Source organism: Phocoena phocoena, chromosome 4 (genome assembly GCF_963924675.1).
Source record: "Phocoena phocoena chromosome 4, mPhoPho1.1, whole genome shotgun sequence".
Lineage (NCBI taxonomy): Eukaryota > Metazoa > Chordata > Mammalia > Artiodactyla > Phocoenidae > Phocoena > Phocoena phocoena.
In genome coordinates, this window is record NC_089222.1 from 51,095,255 (window position 1) to 51,112,951 (window position 17,697).

At 38.8% G+C, this 17,697-nt stretch overlaps 1 protein-coding gene across 2 annotated transcripts in view; it reads right to left on the reverse strand.

Annotated features, from left to right (window-relative positions):
* The window catches only part of PLD1 (phospholipase D1), a 113,450-nt gene that overhangs the window by 61,839 nt on the left and 33,914 nt on the right, over positions 1-17,697 (reverse strand). Inside the window, exons 12-15 of one of the 2 annotated variants that reach the window (XM_065877026.1) lie at positions 12,813-12,923; positions 10,707-10,907; positions 9,444-9,657; positions 8,736-8,849 (exon numbers count right to left, since the gene is read on the reverse strand). In XM_065877026.1, coding sequence (XP_065733098.1) covers positions 8,736-8,849; positions 9,444-9,657; positions 10,707-10,907; positions 12,813-12,923 — 640 coding nt within the window. The remainder of the gene's footprint in view (positions 1-8,735; positions 8,850-9,443; positions 9,658-10,706; positions 10,908-12,812; positions 12,924-17,697) is intronic. The other variant, XM_065877027.1, reaches the window with a different exon arrangement.

A 17,697-nucleotide genomic window follows, 5' to 3' on the forward strand; every position in this document is an offset into this window, starting at 1 on the left:
TCATGAATTTACTATTAGTGGGTAGTTGGGACTACAATCAGGTTCATCATTTGGCAGTGAAATTTAATATTCTTATTCTCACCATCTACCAGATCACTGGAAGAATGGATCACAGGGTTAACTGTGAATAAAGAACTTGCTAGGAGAGCCTATGAGAGAGCAGTAAAGTCAGGTCAGGTGGAGGAACATGAGATGCAGAGGCCATAAAGAAGTCATGTCCTTCTTTTTCCTCAACCAAAATGGTGCACATCTAATGTATCATTCTTGTCTTTTGCATCTCAAAATGCAAGAACCTCAAATTTGCAGACAGCCTGTGTTCCAGCCCTGGAACTGACTAGCTAAGTGACACTGAGCTTCATCTTTTTGGGTCAGAAATCCTTTATGTGTGAAAGGAAACATTTGGCCCAGATGACATCTAAGATCTTTTGGGCTTTAACATTCTATTTTTCTAAAATTATAAATGACATCCATAAGTAGTGTAACAATAGACAGAAGCTCATGACCACACAGGCGCAAAAGCAGCAATCCACTGCAATATTTCACAAAGAACTTTGTCGGCAACATTTTACTTAAGGGTAAATATGTTGACTTAAATAGTTTGTATGTTTATGGAATATGCTGATCACAAAGACAACTAAGCAGGAAAACCAGCAGAACTACAAATCACAAAATGCAGCGCTTGGCACAAAAGAGACACTTAACAGATAGACACTGGATGCAAAAATGCTTGTTGAATGAATAAATGGTACCGTGTGCAGGAGCCAGTAAGAGTACCGGACTGGTCTCCCTACCAACACACTGCCCCAGAGCTGTCCTTCTAAAAATGCAGACTCCGTGCTTAAAAGCCTTCTAGGATGACCTACTGCCTAGAGGGGGTCAAATCCTAAGGGTTTAGTATGCACAGAGAGCTCTTCTCAAGCTGCTGACAATCTCTCTTTCTGGTCCTTGTTTTCCTCACACAGCCCAGACCCCAGGCACACCATACTTCTCACTGCTTTTGACAGGCCTGGTTCATCATGCAGCTGGTACATTATTCCTTCTGCCTAGAAGGTTCTTCCCTCCCTCTTGGTCTGAACTCCTCATCCTCCTTCAAGAGCCACATTAGCTGTCATCTGTCCTAGAGACACCTCCCAGATCCCAGCAGGGAGAGGCAGTCCCTAGCACTGCTGTAGAACCATTAACAGTTGCACACCTCAGGGCCTCTGACTCTGTGACCCAATTGTGTAAGGATGCTCCTCCCTGCTCCCCACTCACTCATCTATAAACTTTGGGGCGGGGAGTATGTCTCCTCAGTGCCTGGTATAGCTACTGGCAGTCAGTAGGCAATCAGTAAGTATTTGCAGAGCAAAAGTTTTTAAACAATCACCACACATACTGCTAGTATTCTATCTCAGACTGAATAATTAACCTCCAAAGGGTATTGGAATTTTCTGTAAAAGGAAAATGTCTTAAAATGTTAACAATGAACAAAACTCAATAATGTTAAAAATAAAATTCTGTTGATTTCTCCCAGTGATTTATATTCCTGCTCTCTAAGACTGAAAGGCCAAAGTACTGGTAGGTCTATTTGCTCACCTGTAGGCTCTTTATAGTAAGCATGGCACTTTGTTTATTAAAAAAAAAGGAAAAGAAAAAAAAAATAAAAAAAAATAAAAAAAAACAGGAAAAGAAAAAAAGGAGACAGAGAACGAGATAAATAGTGGGTCAATTCTGAAATATATATATATATATATATATATATATATATATATATAATATATAAAATTTGTTTTCATCAATTGAGAAACTCCAGGCTAAATCTTTATATGTATACACATATACTTGTTTAAAAATCTCACCTAATAATCAGTTTTGATAAGAAAAACAAAGCAAATTCTCAGTCTCAGATAATGATCTTGGTGCTAATTGAATTCAACCTGCTCACAGTTCAAATTTGGTTTTGGTTTTAGTCATGGCCAAAACTAGTCCAAATAAATCAGGGTCCTCCTCAGAACAAATGAAATAATATTAAGGCTAAACAGAACAAAATACTCCTACTTACTGCGATTACTGCTCAGAATTGCATGAACACGTACGAGCAGGAAGGGAGGACTTTTTACATCAGCAATGCCGACCTGAGGTGGTTCTTATTAGTCTATATCTGGCTCCAGTTGATTTCATAATCGCATCTGCCTTGTCTTTTGGCACCGGTTTTTCATGCCAGTTTACTGTAAGCCTCATCCATCGGTGGCCCAGACTCTGGCTGCTGAAGTTCATGAAGAACTTTTTTTTTTTTTTTTTTTTTTTTTTTTTTTTTGTGGCATGCAGGCCTCTCACTGTTGTGGCCTCTCCCGTTGCGGAGCACAGGCTCCGGACGTGCAGGCTCAGCGGCCATGGATCACAGGCCCAGCCACTCCATGGCAGGTGGGATCTTCCCAGACCGGGGCACGAACCCGTGTCCCCTGCATCGGCAGGCAGACTCTCAACCACTGCGCCACCAGGGAAGAGGGTATCTTCCTGCCCCTCATCCGGTGTCTTCTGACTTTGCCACATCCTCCTGTTTTTTCTCTCGTCTCTTGGCTTCCAAGGCTGCACTCCTCTACCATTACTCCGACTCACCCTTCTTGATCTTCTTTCCTAGCTCCTCCCTCACAAGGTTTTCCCCAGCTTTCCCCTAAATGTACCCCTGTAGCCCTGGCTTCTCACTGGGGCTCTAGATCTACAGCCACGTCCAATGCCTCACTTGACCTCATCTACCTAGTTGTCCCACCAAACTATAAACTCATGTGTAACACTAGAATCACCATCATTCCTACAAAATCAAGTCTTCCCTTGAGATTTCTGCTTTCTGTTCATGGTTTCTCAAGCAAAACCTCAGAATCACCTCTGGCTCCCCTCTCTTCTTCACTGTCTTCTCCACCCACCTCCCCATCACCACTTCTCAAATCCTACTGAAATTTGCGGATTCTTTCTTCTGAAAAAAGATTCTCTTATTCACTGGAACAAGCTAGTCAGACTCCCCATGTCTCTAGTATGACCTTCGTAAAATACCACCCTTATTCCCCTACCCTTCCCCTCCACCCCCCACCCCCTCCAAATTCCACCTTCCCAGGGATTCTCCAGCATTTAAGGAATGAGGGTCAATGACCCAGCCTGACTTTCAAGACTCTCCAGATATTGGTACAATTATATCCCACCAGCCCAATCCATACAAATTAACTACCTATCAACAGCAATTCCAAAACCCCAAAGCTCTGAAAATCCAAATGTTTCTTCACAGCTCATTGGTTAGCAAAACCTGACGTGAACTTGAGGTTATTATCTTTATTTATCCCACTTGATGTTGCACGAATGTAAATGATTTGCTTATAGGGTATTTCCTGGACTTTGCCAGGAGTGTAACATAATATAGAGTATAGGTATTGTATTACCTTTCTAAAATCCAGAATCTTCTAATTTCTTTTTTTTAATTGAGGTAACATTGGTTTATAACATTATGTAAGTTTCATGTGTATGACCTTATATTTCTACTTCTATATACACTACAGCATGCTCCCCACCAAAAATTTATTCTCCATCCATCACCATACAGTTGATCCCCTTTACCCATTTCACCTCCCTCAATCCCTTCCCTTTTGGTAACCACTACTCTGTTCTCTGTATCTCCATAATTATTTCTGTTTAGTTTGCTTGTTTATTTTGTTTCTGTGTTTGTTTCCTTGTCTTTTACATTCCACATATCAGTGAAATCACATAGTATTTGTCTTTCTCCATCGGACTTATTTCACTTAATATAATAATCTCAAGGTCCATTTATGTTGTTGAAAATGGCAAGATTTCATCTTGTTTTATGGCTAAGCAGTATTCTATTGTATATATTTACCACATCTTTACCTATTCATTCACTGATGGGCACTTAGGTTGTTTCCATATCTTGGCTATTGTAAATAATGCTGCAATGAACATAAAGGTGTATATATCTTTTTGAATTAGGTTTTTATTTTTGTATTTTTTAGGTAAATACCCAGAAATGGGATAGCTGGATCATACGGTAGTTCTATTCTTAATTTTTTGAGGAATCTCCATACTGCTTTCCAAAGTGGCTGCACCAATTTACCTTCCCATCAACAGTGCATGAAAGTTCCCTTTTCTCCTCATGGTCGCCAACATTTTTTATTTTTTCCCTTTTCGATAACAGGCATTCTAACAGGTGTGAAGTGATATGTCATTCTGGTTTTGGTTTGCATTTCCCTAACGATTAGTGATGTTGACTATATTTTCGTGTGTCTGTTGTTCATCTGTATGTCTTCTTTGGAAAAATGTCTCTTTAGCTTTTCTACCCATTTTTAGTTGGGTTGTTTTTGAGTTATACTAATTCTTTATATATTTTGGATATTATTTGCTTATTATATATATCATTTACAAATATCGTCTCCCATTCAGTAGGTTGTCTTTTCATTTTGCTGTTGGTTTCCCCCTTTGTTGTTGGCATTTCTCATATGTGTGTTAAGATATAACATCTACCTGGAGTGCCTGTTTCTCTCCCTTCTTAGTCTCTACCTACTGAATTTCTGCCTATATTCACGGCCAGTTCTGAAACAGGTCCCCAGTGAGTTATATACATATATTTTTAAATCTCTTGGTTCTTGAAACTTGTTGGATTTTGGCATTGTGGATCAGGTTTACACTTGTGGAGAAGGCTTCGCTGACAACTCTTGCCAGAGGATATTTCCCCCTGATGAATTACTAAGGCACTAGGTTAGTAATACCACCACTTACCTATTAGACAATAAGCTCTTTGAGAGTGAAAATAAGTGTTATACATTCTACACCACTGAAAACAGAGTTTAGAAATGACTTAACCTACTCTTCATTACCCCTTATAATTAGATATCTGAGTTTGAAACACTTGTCTCAACTAAATGGCAAGAATTATTTTCCCCATCAGCCATATATTAAATCTTGCTTAAAAGGAAAAGATTAGCAAACAATTACTGAATATAAGAAGAATAAAATTCAACTCTTTTGGGCTTCCCTGGTGGCGCAGTGGTTGAGAGTCCGCCTGCCGATGCAGGGGACACGGGTTCGTGCCCCGGTCCGGGAAGATCCCACATGCCATGGAGCAGCTGGGCCTGTGAGCCATGGCCGCTGAGCCTGCGCGTCCGGAGCCTGTGCTCCGCAATGGGAGAGGCCACAACAGTGAGAGGCCCACGTACCGGAAAAAAAAAAAAAAATTCAACCCTTTAAAAATAACTGTATCAAGGAAACGTGCTTGAAATTCTCCCTCTTGCAACATAATTTTAAGAGAAAAAAAATCTTGAAGATGGCTGAGTGATTTTGAATTAAAATATATACTATAGAAATCTACCATAGTTACTAATCACGTTTAAGATGAGCTGATTTTAGTGCAGTTTTTTCTACTTAAAAACCCACAGTGATCTTGCGTGTACACTCTGTGTGCAGGAAGAAGACCCAATGCAGCCGAAAATAAAAATAAATAAATAAATAAATTTATAAAAAGAAAACACAGACCATAAAAAAAAAAAAAAGTATGGAAAACAAAGGAAACCATGATGAAGCATAAAAAACAAAACAAAAACAAAAAACAACCCGGGCTTCGCTAGGAGCCCCGTTCAGCCATGGCCTTTTCCATTCAAGTGAAACATTGCAGAGAAGCTGATCCAGTTCATATCTTCAGGAAAGGAAGTTATTAACTCAAGTAAACATTCAGTTTCAAATTTATAATGAAGAGTCACTCTGTGCTTAATTTGGGTTTCAAGTCCTATAAGACAATATACGTTTAGGTCATTACATGATTTAAATGTAGAGATGTGCTCTTTAAACTTCCTTCATTATTAATAGTAGAACTTCCCTTTTTTTTTCCCAATACAAATTCACATGGCAGTCCAATATATAAAATAATATATGTGGGATTTTTCTGGTTGACACAGGTACCAATAGAGGTAGGAGGGTCCGGGGCCTTCAGGTACCAATAGAGGTAGGAGGGTCCGGGGCCCTCAGTATAATCCTCAGAGCCCCCCTGAGAAACACCAGGATGCAAGGAATAGACTTTGCAAAGCACTGCGCCAGAAGGACTCAACTATCCTTTGGCTTTCCTATTTAAGTAAATTAACTTTTTTCCTATTAAAAAATTAAATTTGTAACTTAATGTAGTTAATGGAAAGAGTCCTCTCCATCCCCCACATCCCATATGCAGTGCATCAGCAAATGCTGTCAGCTCCACCTCAAGATGTATTCAGTACCTGCCTGGTCACTACTTGCCACCCCTGTCTGCTCTGAGGAAAACGTTTGTAAAAATGCAAATCAGACCTTGTCTGGCCTTTGCTCAAGAAAGACCATCTGATGGCTTCCTTTTTCACTCAACGTATAAACCAAAATTCTATAATCTACCCAACCCTCTCCGACTTTGCTCCTATCATTCTCCCCTAGCCCACCTGACTTCAGCCACTCCTGGAACATACCAATCCCCTCCTGCCTCATAGTCTGCACTTGCTACTCCTCCTGGCTGGACTCCCTCCCCACAGACATTATCTTATCCTGATTCTTCTCTCCCTTTTGATCTTTCTCGAAAACTCGCTTCATTGGAAAAGCATTCTCTGACCCCCTCCCCACATAAAATAGTAACTCCTCCCCTCTGCCCTTCCCCCCTTCCCCTGCTGTACTGTTTTCCATGATAATTCTTACCGCCTGACACGTTGTGTTTGATGATCTATTTGTATATACAATTCCCATCCTTACTCTCCTACTAGTTAACAGAATTTTGTCTGTGTTGTTCATTCCATCCCTAGTATCTAGAACAGTGATTGACATAGGAGCTCAGTAAGTACTTATTTAAAGAACAAATGAGTCATATACATTTATTTTTGTATCCCCACTTACAGTTTTTTTTTTTTTTTCTTTTGCGGTACGTGGGCCTCTCACTGTTGTGGCCTCTCCCGTTGTGGAGCACAGGCTCCGGATGCGCAGGCTCAGTGGCCATGGCTCACGGGCCCAGCCGCTCCGCGGCATGTGGAATCTTCCCGGACCGGGACACGAACCCGTGTCCCCTGCATGGGCAGGCGGACTCTCAACCACTGTGCCACCAGGGAAGCCCCCCACTTACAGATTTTTTTTTTTTTTTTTGCGGTACGCGGGCCTCTCACGGCTGTGGCCTCTCCCGTTGCGGAGCACAGGCTCCAGACGCGCAGGCTCAGCGGCCATGGCCCACGGGCCCAGCCGCTCCGCGGCATGTGGGATCTTCCCGGACCGGGGCACGAACCCGCGTCCCCCGCATCGGCAGGCGGACTCTCAACCACTGCGCCACCAGGGAAGCCCTACAGATTTTAATGATTGTGCAATTCCATCAAGGGAATGAACTGCTCATTATGTTCTCAACCATCCTCCATCTTCTACTCTTGGATTTTAGGTTGTTTACTTTCTCTCTTCTCTCTCTCTCAATAAAAAACACTGCATTGGACGTGTATCCAGTTTATTAGGGAGAGGATTTCCATCAACACCTGAAAACCACCCACATTGCTGTCCCTAGTTCTCCACTATGGTGATCACCCCCTCAGCCTACCATCAGCCTGAATTACTTAACGTAGTCTGCACCCAGCTTGCATCTTCTTTTCCACTTGCCCCCAATCCTGTTATCAGCAACACTAGCATTCAGTCCCCTTGACTTCATGTTTCACAACTTCATTCCTCCATCTCATCATCAGTCCTAACGCAGCAAAGCCACACTCTGGAATTACAAAGCAATACCTGGACCTGTTTGCAACCTTTTATCTTTAATGTCTGCCCCGGCATGCACCCCTGACCTGGCTCTCTGGACTCCCCAGTGCCCTGTCTCAGGGCTAGGATGCTCTACGGAGCGCAGGAATTACTGTGAGCTATCACTGAATCCACACAGGCATCAAGGACTAGCTGTATGTTAAATAAAGAAAATGTCTCCCCACATATGCTCTTCTCCATATTTTAGTATATATCAATGTTGTTTACGTATTTTATATCAATGTGATTTAAGACGAACAAATGTACTTAACAGTCACATGGGAGCTTTAGTTCACTATATACGGTTAATCAGTTTAAAAGTTGCAGGGTCTCCAGACTACAGAATGCTGGAACCACTGCTCAAGGTCCAGCTTAACGTTCAGGGTCATCAGCTCTTGACAGCCACAAGTGACTCACAGCCAGCCATGCTAGCTGGGCTCTATCTCAGCCATCTCCTAAATAGTACACAGAACTGTGGCCTTAAGAATTTAGCCAAAAGGTCCTGATGTAGTCATCTGCATATCTGCTAAATCACAAGTCTGAAGCATGACTTCTGGGAGACTGATAAACTAGAACTTCTCTGGGCACATCACTTATCATCTCCTAACCCTGCCTGGTTCGTCTGTAAAAAGGAGATAACACTGTTATTACCAAGCCCCACAAGCGCTCGGGGCAGTGAGCGGCAGAGCCTGCACACAGTAAACGCTAGCTCACAATTTTACTATGGTTGTTATTTATTATGATGATCACTTGTTACTAAATCTGATCCATTGCCAAGTTCCTCTTCATTCCACCATATTTTAGGCCCTGATTAATTTATTCGAGAACCTAGTTCTTAGAGAAACTTATCAGATTATCAATTCTAAAAGTATACGTGGGGTGAAAACTGTGAGAATGGAAAGCCAATCCAGAGACACAGTCACTCTGCTCATGCAGCAAAAGCTGAAGCCTACAGAGATTGTGGCGCTTCACACATCACTTACCAATGTTAGGTCTAGTGAGCCCCTGCTCAGACTCACCGGAAGAGCGAAAGAGTTTCAAGTGGGGCTTTAGACCATGGATTAAATTCTGACGACTCCTACAGTGATTACAATCACCTGGAGAAAGTTGAGAGTTCTTTCTTTACAAAGAGATATAGATATAGATATAAATATACCAAGTTTTCTAAACTCAGAAGCAGCTGCAATCATTTTAAAAACAAGGCGAGGCTATAAAATCAGTCACAAATTCTGTGCAACAGAAAACTGTAGAGCTTTAAGACAAATCTTAAAGAATGGTAAATTTATAAGATGTAGAAAATCTGATGTTTGAGGATAAAAGCTGGGTGTATTTCTGGATAGAAAGAGACATGAAATCTCTTATATGAAAAGTTTATAAAGTACACCTAATACTTTTCTTTTTCCTTTATAACGGCGTTATTTCAGAAATGCTTAGTCATTCTACAACCATTAGAAGCATGAATTGTGGCTGTAATGACTAGTGATGTGAATAAAACAATAAATCTGTTCTAAAATGGGTCGAACAGAGCCGTGAAATGGCATGAGACTGAATAGGATGATATAATGACTTCTCAGCATTGTTCACTTTACTCCATTATAGAAGGACAAGTTCTGCAAACAGGTATATACAGTGTCTGGCTATGGAGGAACAGAGCATTGTTGAGATAAATTCCAGTGCAGACGATGACTTACTGGAGGCGCTGTCAATGCTGCTGATGCTGTCCGTGTTGCGTAGGTGGTGTCTGTGCAGCTGCCTGTAGAGGCTGAATTTGGAGAACTTTCTGGGCTTTCCTATTCCTTTCAGTTTTGAATCTGCATCATCAACAGTCTTCAGGACGGGCAGATTTTTGTTAGATTCGTTTTCATCTTTGAGGCATAAGGATTCCATAGACTCTGTTGTTTCAGCCTGAGAAAATTATTTAAAAAACAAGAAAAAGAAAGAGAAGAAAAGAAACTGCATAAGATAAGCTGCACTGTGGCCTTTGAATTCCAGTTTAAAGTTTACACATGATGGAGGCTCCCTAAGAGACACACAATAATATGTGTGAGGTCAGCCACAGGGCAGTGGGCGATTCTTGTGAGCTGTTTAAATACTTCCAAAGGGATACCAGGAAGTCCATTATAGTTCCTCTTTCACTGGGCCAGAAATTTCATGCCAATTAACCTTTTGGTTTCAAATACAATTACATGAGTTATACTCACTGTTGAGCTACTGAACTTCTTCCTCTGATAAATATTAAGTAAGCGATGCTTTTTCTGTCAGTTATTTTCCCCGTTACCTTTTCACTAAATCTCTGTTTTCCCAGAAAAGTCACCAACATGTACAGCAGTAAAATAAGATGGAGCCCGTCAAACTTTTTAATAAGCATACTGATATTTGGCAACCATTCGAGTTGAAGTAACAAGTTACAAATACAGGCATTTAGAGATTTTGGCAGCTCTTGATTTGGCAGCTCTTGATTTGATACTTTGAGAAGTTATTAACCTCCTGCTTTCAAATAGAATTCCCTAAATGACTCCAGACTGACCTATCCTATTTTTGTATGTTTGTAGGAAGGAAGATTTCAAAAACCTTGGCAGCTAATTGTAATAAGGTTGCTTATTTAACTTAAAGTCCAATTTTGCCGCACATTTTTGTTTATGAACTTTTTTCCCAAATAGGAACTAAATCTTGAATTTAAATGGAAAGCAAAGGAACTGACTATGAGATAGCAAATGCTCTATCAGATCTGTTTTCTCTTCTTACAAGAGAGGAAACTGAGATTAACAGATGCATAGTTACAGACTCACTAAGTGGTATTTGAAACCAGGTCTGTGTTGGACTCAATGTTCTTTACCTCTCCAGGGATATGCCACCTCTCATTCAATCCATCGGTCAACCAATCACACTATTAATACACACTTATACAAACTGTGTCCCTTATATGCAGGTCCATAAAGGTGAAATTTACTAACTGTGAGGGAAACCAGAGAAGGTCCCCCGATGACGCGCTTCACGCTGCCCACGTCCGTGAGTCTGTGTTCATTGTCATCCCACCTTCCATAGGCCAGGTCAATCCCACCCACAAAGGCAACCGACTGGTCGATGATGATGAGTTTCTCGTGATGAGCCCACAGATATACACTGGATGACACATGATCTGGGTGCCTCATCACCTTGAGAGGAAAAAAAAACACACACGTAATATGCTTTCTAAAATGTCTTTCATATTATAATAAAATAGGTCTGTTTACTCCCCTGAACAACATTTCCTACAATTCAAATGCTAAAATGTGCTATCTATACATCAAAGAAAATCCCCAAACTTCTAATTTTATCCTCAGTATTTAGCAGAGTATTTATTTATTTTATCCTCAGTGTTTACCCCTGGATACTTTTCAAAACTCCCCTGACCACCCTGGACCCCTCACATATGGGGGAAGCTGCCCTTTAGCTTGAAATTTGGCCACATATTTCAATAAAAGTCAGTTCAATGGAATAGCAGATTCCCTTTTCCCCCTAAAGGGTTATGTTATATGTTATATAGAAAACACAGAAACGTTTTAGCCTACACCTATCTCTGACAAAATTTTTTAATGCGTATATTGATATTTGGGCAGTTATCACGTTGAACTAGTAATCATACTGATATAGGGATACAGATGCTTTGGCAGCTCTTGACTTTAAAGGTAATTTAAGAAGTTATTAACCTCCCGGTTTCAAACGGAATTCTCTCTTAAATAACCCCAGACTGACCTCCTTTTGTATGTCTTTAAGTAGAAATATTCCAAAAACTTTGGACGCAACTTTATTTTTTAGTAACATGTTTTTATTGTGGTAAAATACACATAACATAAAATTTACCATATTAACCTTTTTAAGTGTACAGTTCAGTGGTATTAAGCATGTTCATATAGTGCAACCATCACCACTATCCATCACCAGAACTTTTTAGTTTGCAAAACTGGAACTCCGTACCTATTAAACAGAAACTCCTTGTTCCCTCCTCCTCACAAAATCTGGCAACTACCATCTACTTTCTGTCTCTATGAATTTGACCACTCTAGGTATCTCATGTAAATGGAATCACACAATATCTGTCTTTATGTCTGGCTTATTTTACTTAGAATAATGTCTTCAAGGTTCATCCATGTTTTAACACATGTCAGAATTTCCTTCCTTTTTAAGACTGAAAAATATTCCATTGTATGTATATACCGATCCATTATGGAGAGTGTGATATTAAAGTGTCCAACTGTTATTATAGAACTGCTTTATTTCACCCTTCAATTCTTTCAATGTTTGCTTTATATATTTTGATGGTCAGTATTAGGTATGTAAATGTTTATAATTATTACATTTTCTTGCTGCATTGAACCTTTTATTAATATATAATGTCCTTTATCTATTGTAAACTTTATTGATTTAAAGTCTATTTTGTCCAATATTAGTATAGCCACTCCTGCTCTCTTTTGGTTATTATTTACATGGAATATCTTTTTTTAATCAAGTGAAATATATAATCATTATATACTTTAAGCCTGCTGAAGATTAATTCATTGTCTTGATGTAGCTCAGTGACTGGGCAACAATATTTACTGATAGGCTTCAGGTCTTTGGTAAAATATCAAAAGGCTTTTTTCAAATTGCTTATCATGTTTATTCACTTTACTAGTACTGTATACAAAGTGCTTTTAAGGAGAGCACTCTAAATCCTAAAGGAGTTCTCTTTGTTGCTATCAGTGTTCAAGGGATATCCCAGGGAGATCACATTTAAGAGGTTCCAGGATAACCTTAATGAGGAGTATAGAAACTTGACAGGGCTCTTAAAACAACTCTAGGAAGAATGTTCTTGGCTAAATTATCAGGGTAAGAGAAGCAGAAATGAGAACTCTGCTGACTCCATCAAGATCAGAAGCATAAGAAAGTATAATTATTTTATTTCTGAGAAGTTCACAATATTATTGATTCAAAATATACATTAGGGAATTCTAAAGATTACCACTGCTCAAAGTAAAATGTATCTGAAAAACTACAGAATAATAAAGGAGGAACATTGTTAAGCAAGATGACCTGAATACCTTTATGTTGGGGTGTAGATGCATCAAAGTCCTCTTGCTGTATTCACTATTGATTCCAAGAGCAAGTTCCACCTCTTTGTAGAGCATAATGAAGATACGCACCCCCTGTTGCTGTCACAAGAGAAAACACAAGGAGGAGTAAGAATTTCTGGAGGTAGGTTATGATTTTCTTTTTCTTCTTCATTTCTGGGGCATTGTACTTTTTAAAAATTTTTTCTATAGACAAGTATAATAAAATATTTAATGAAAAGTGCAATACAAGAAGGTGAAACATAAGTGTATATTAAGACACAAATATAAAAAATAAAAATTTATCTCCCTTCCGTTCTATGACTTGTCATACTGAGACAGTCAGTATTTGACTAATTATAGCCAGAAAGTTGAAATTGCAACTTGAAATACTAAAAGTATCTGATAGTCTTACAACTTTGAACATCTCAGAACACTTGACCTTGAGGAAAGTTTTGACCTGATTCATGTTACAGGATTAGGATCTTCTGTTTGTCTTTATTATACCACAAAGAACTGAAATAACAGTGTTTTTAAAACTCTGATGCAATAAATTATGCTAAACATGCCTTAAATGTTTCTAGGGGTATTTTCATAGAGTTTTTCTTTATTAAAAATTATTTCAGTGGCAAAAACATGTCTCAGGCTTCAGAGGTGAATGTATTGGTTCATACTCTTAACCCATAATTAAATCATTAATGTCTATTTCACCACTGAAATGACTTCTTCAGAAGTCAGCTTCTCTAACATTCAAAAATCCCCGAGTTTTAGCAGCAGCACAGAAATTAACATTGATCCATCCTAAGACCTTGGACCTAAAAGAAAGTAGACAAGGCCGTTGTGAAGGTCAAATTAAATCAAAATTGCCTCATAAACTTTAATATGCTATACAAATAATATTTATTCTTAATATTAACCATCAAAGAAATGCCCGACAGCTAGTAGTATAGAAAAGTACTAGTAATTTCTCTCCTAGCTTTGGGCGGTGACAAGGTTTTAGCTTATGATAAATTGCCTGACACCTGAATGTCCTCCCCCATCCCTGTCTGCTTACACAGTTCCACCACCAACATACAGTTCCTCCAGGAAACCCTATCTTATTTACCCTCACTTCTTATATCACTTTTTTACTTTTTAGGTTTGCATCCTCAGTGTTGCTGTGCAGTTTGCAACATTTTAATTTGCATTTACTGTACCCAGCAGCTCTGAAAGCATCCTGCAACATATTACGTGCATATTGAGTACTGTAGCTACACCTAGGCATTTAATATCCTACAGATTTAAGGCAAGAAGTTTTCCATAATCCTTTCTAGAGTATTTGAGATGCAGGCATATCTAATAAACTAGAGTGAATAATTCAGTTACACTTTAAATGTAATCCATGGTAATTAGGTATTGTTCATAATGGACATTTGAGTCACAAATTTAAGAAGCCTTACTGGTTGAACACATCTAATTTATAACAACTGGATATTTTTGCAATGCTATAAAAATGTGAAATAACATAAGAGTTAATATTTTTAGGCTGCAAGATGTAAAATCTTGGAGTAAATCAAACATATATACAGTTCCCCAATGTTGCTCTGCCAATAAAAAGCATATTTTGGCCCCTAAATCCTTATAATAACACATCACTTCAAAATACTAACTGTATCTTACTTGGTGTTAGTAGTATCTGAAAAGTGTGCATATTTTTGAAGGGATACACTAGATTTACATTCTGGGCTACATTAAAGAAATCTGAGTACTAAGAGAAGACCCATTCTTGCTCTGAAAAAAAACAGGATTAAAAATACATATGTCGGGGGCTTCCCTGGTGGCACAGTGCTTGAGAGTCCGCCTGCCGATACAGGGGACCCGGGTTCGTGCCCCAGTCTGGGAAGATCCCACATGCCGTGGAGCGCCTGGGCCCGTGAGCCATGGCCACTGAGCCTGCGCGTCCGAAGCCTGTGCTCCACAACGGGAGAGGCCACAGCAGTGAAAGGCCTGCGTACCGCAAAAAAAAAAAAAAAAAAAACATATGTCATTTTATTTCTCTGGTTAACAGCTGACTTTTGGAACTTGCTTGTTATTTATTATATTATGCAACTATTGTTGTAATCAAGTACATAAGTACAGACTTGAGTAAAGAAATAAGGAAGTGAAAGTGCAGGCAGGAAGTGAACAGATTAATTTCCAACGATCTGGTCAGTGAGCACTCTAAATGAAAACTAGAACGTTATTTTATTTTTCTCCTCTACTATTCAGATTTACTTTGCTATTTGAATATTTTAGGATTCAGCGCTGAATAGCAGTTTAAAAAAACAGCCTCCCATTGAATGACATAATATAAAGTTTAAGACCCCCAATTTCAACCTAAAGAACGTTACACCTGACATCTTTCATCACAGTTCATTTGTTTTAAATGGATGAAATTCTGCTTCTCAGGCTTATGAGATTATTACCCATGAAGTACAGTAATTGAAAATTAGGAACTGGCCTGAATCTTACAATTTTCCATTTATCTGCATAACTAATGGATTTTTTAAATAACAGAGATTTTTAATGCTAATGGATTATAGCATTATCCTCCATCTATTAATACCTGACATTTTCTTCTATACTGTGTCTTTTCACATTGAAATAAATAACTCTGTAGGAAATAGGATAGAGACTTTTAAGTCATTTTAGCTTAAATAGAAATGACTAATAAGGAAGTAATTAAATATAAAAAGTTCATTTTTCTGTAGTCTGGTTTACAATTATTTACCTATGCCCATGCCCACAATAAACAGTTAATTAGTGACAAGATTCCTGTGATAATAAAGCAATAAATTCCTCTTCTTTTGGTCAAGGGATTACAACACTGCCATAAACTCTAAACTATAAAGGGCAAAGCAAAATACTTCCTTTGGGAATGAAGGCATTTGTTGGGCCATAATAGTGCAGACTTATACAAAATATGGGAACTATTTGTGCAAAATGAAAGCCCAATTACAAAAAAAAGGACTGATGTTAATTCTGTAATTTCAAAAATACACTTTTGAAGTATCCAGTGTTTTACCAATGCCTTTTAGTGACCCCAGGGGAAATTACTTTTTGCTCAGAAGAAAAGTATTAATAGGGGAAGTAGGAAAACAAATAGCCTGGACTTGACTGTGCTTCTTACGTTTCTATGCCATGTTTCTTATCTCTGCTGCAGTCAACTAACCCAAGGATTCCACAGAATAAACTTTATGACACCTGAGTTTAAAAAGATAAAAGTTCTATACTCTTTTCTAATTAGTTTTTAAGCAAGTAGAACAGATATAATACTATTAACAGTAGGAATTTTTAGGTGCTTTACACATACAAATGCATGTGAAGAAAATGAAAAATAAACATCTTTTATAGTTGAAATCAAGAGACTTTGCTTCTGAGCCAGCTTTTTTCTCTGATTGTTCAAGCACTGTGGTCAAATATTTTCTAAATGTAGCTAAGTTTGTCCATTGCCTAAAGATAGCTTAGCTAACACATCTCCAGGATCATCACTTGTCAAGAGCTTCCCCAGTGGAGGGGGGGATGGGAGGTGGAGGAGGTGTGCGATATTTTAGGAACATGCAAAGTAAAGGATAAAAAAAAAATCGTATCCTCACCATTTAAATGCAAGCAGCACTGGGATGTAAGAGCACATGTGCTCATGCGCCTTTTTTTAAAACCAGTTTTGTTCAAAGCACAGTCCTTAAGGTTGAAGATCCCTTCCCTCCTTCCCTGCCATGCCCTTCTAGCCCACCATTTTGGTAAGATTCCCTTTGATTTTTCTCTGCAGTGATGTGATTATTCATCTCGTTTGACAAACCTGCACATCTTTCCCTCCTGTTGGTCACGGACCGCAACTCTAGAATGTGCCTTGTGGCCCAGGACAGAAAGAAATTAACCTGACGACAAAATCCTCCCTGAGAACCTAGGTTCTGTTAAGTCTCCAGGTGGCCGCACTTGAAGAATCTTTTGGTGCAAGTCTCATCAGAAATATCACATATTTCTAAGGTTAAAATATACAAACTGGATACAGGGACGCAGTTACAATAACTATGATGAAACTTACCTCACCTCTTAGTGCAATAAATGCAGAACTGTGAAAACCCTGGGATGCTGCTTTGAGTTAAAGCAGTCTGCCTCTCAACATTGGCTTACACTATTTTAAATGATGACATTGCATATCAGAAGGCCAAAGAAACAGGAAAATATCAACTTGGCTATTACCAGAGAAACAAAATATTGTATTTTCCCCCTAAGAAACATCCATTAAAAGAAATGTTTGCCTATATGTTGGCTATAAAGCAGAGACACTAAATTTCTCCCCAAAGACCTGCACAACCAGTTAGAAGAAAAAAATAATTCATTTCAATCAACCTTGCGGACCTCTGGGACCCATTAATGCAAGAATAAATGCTATTTTAAACCCAGTACTTTGTGAAGCTAGTGGCTTTCAGAAACTATTTATGTGAAGCAGTGTTTATGAGCATATGAAATGTCAATCTGGAATGATCTGAATGTTAAAAATTTAATAATATTTTGTAACTGGATTAAGGAAGAGCAATTCTCTTAAATGTACCACTGAGAAATTAATATTTAATAGTATTACTATTTCCTTAGGAAATTAAAAAACTCATTTCAGGCAAGTTAAAAATTACAAGTTTCAAAAAGCAGATGAAATTGGAGCAAACAAAGCACGGTTATCAGGCAGCACTATTTACCTGGTCATGGTATTCACCTGGTACCTCACAGGATTCATGGGCCGTAAAAGCAAAGAGAAGCCACGATAGTGACAGAAAAGGGACCTGGACAGATACGCTGAGGGGAATAAACAAACACACGCCAGCTACCATGAAGTGGAGGACCAGGTTTGCAGGACCTG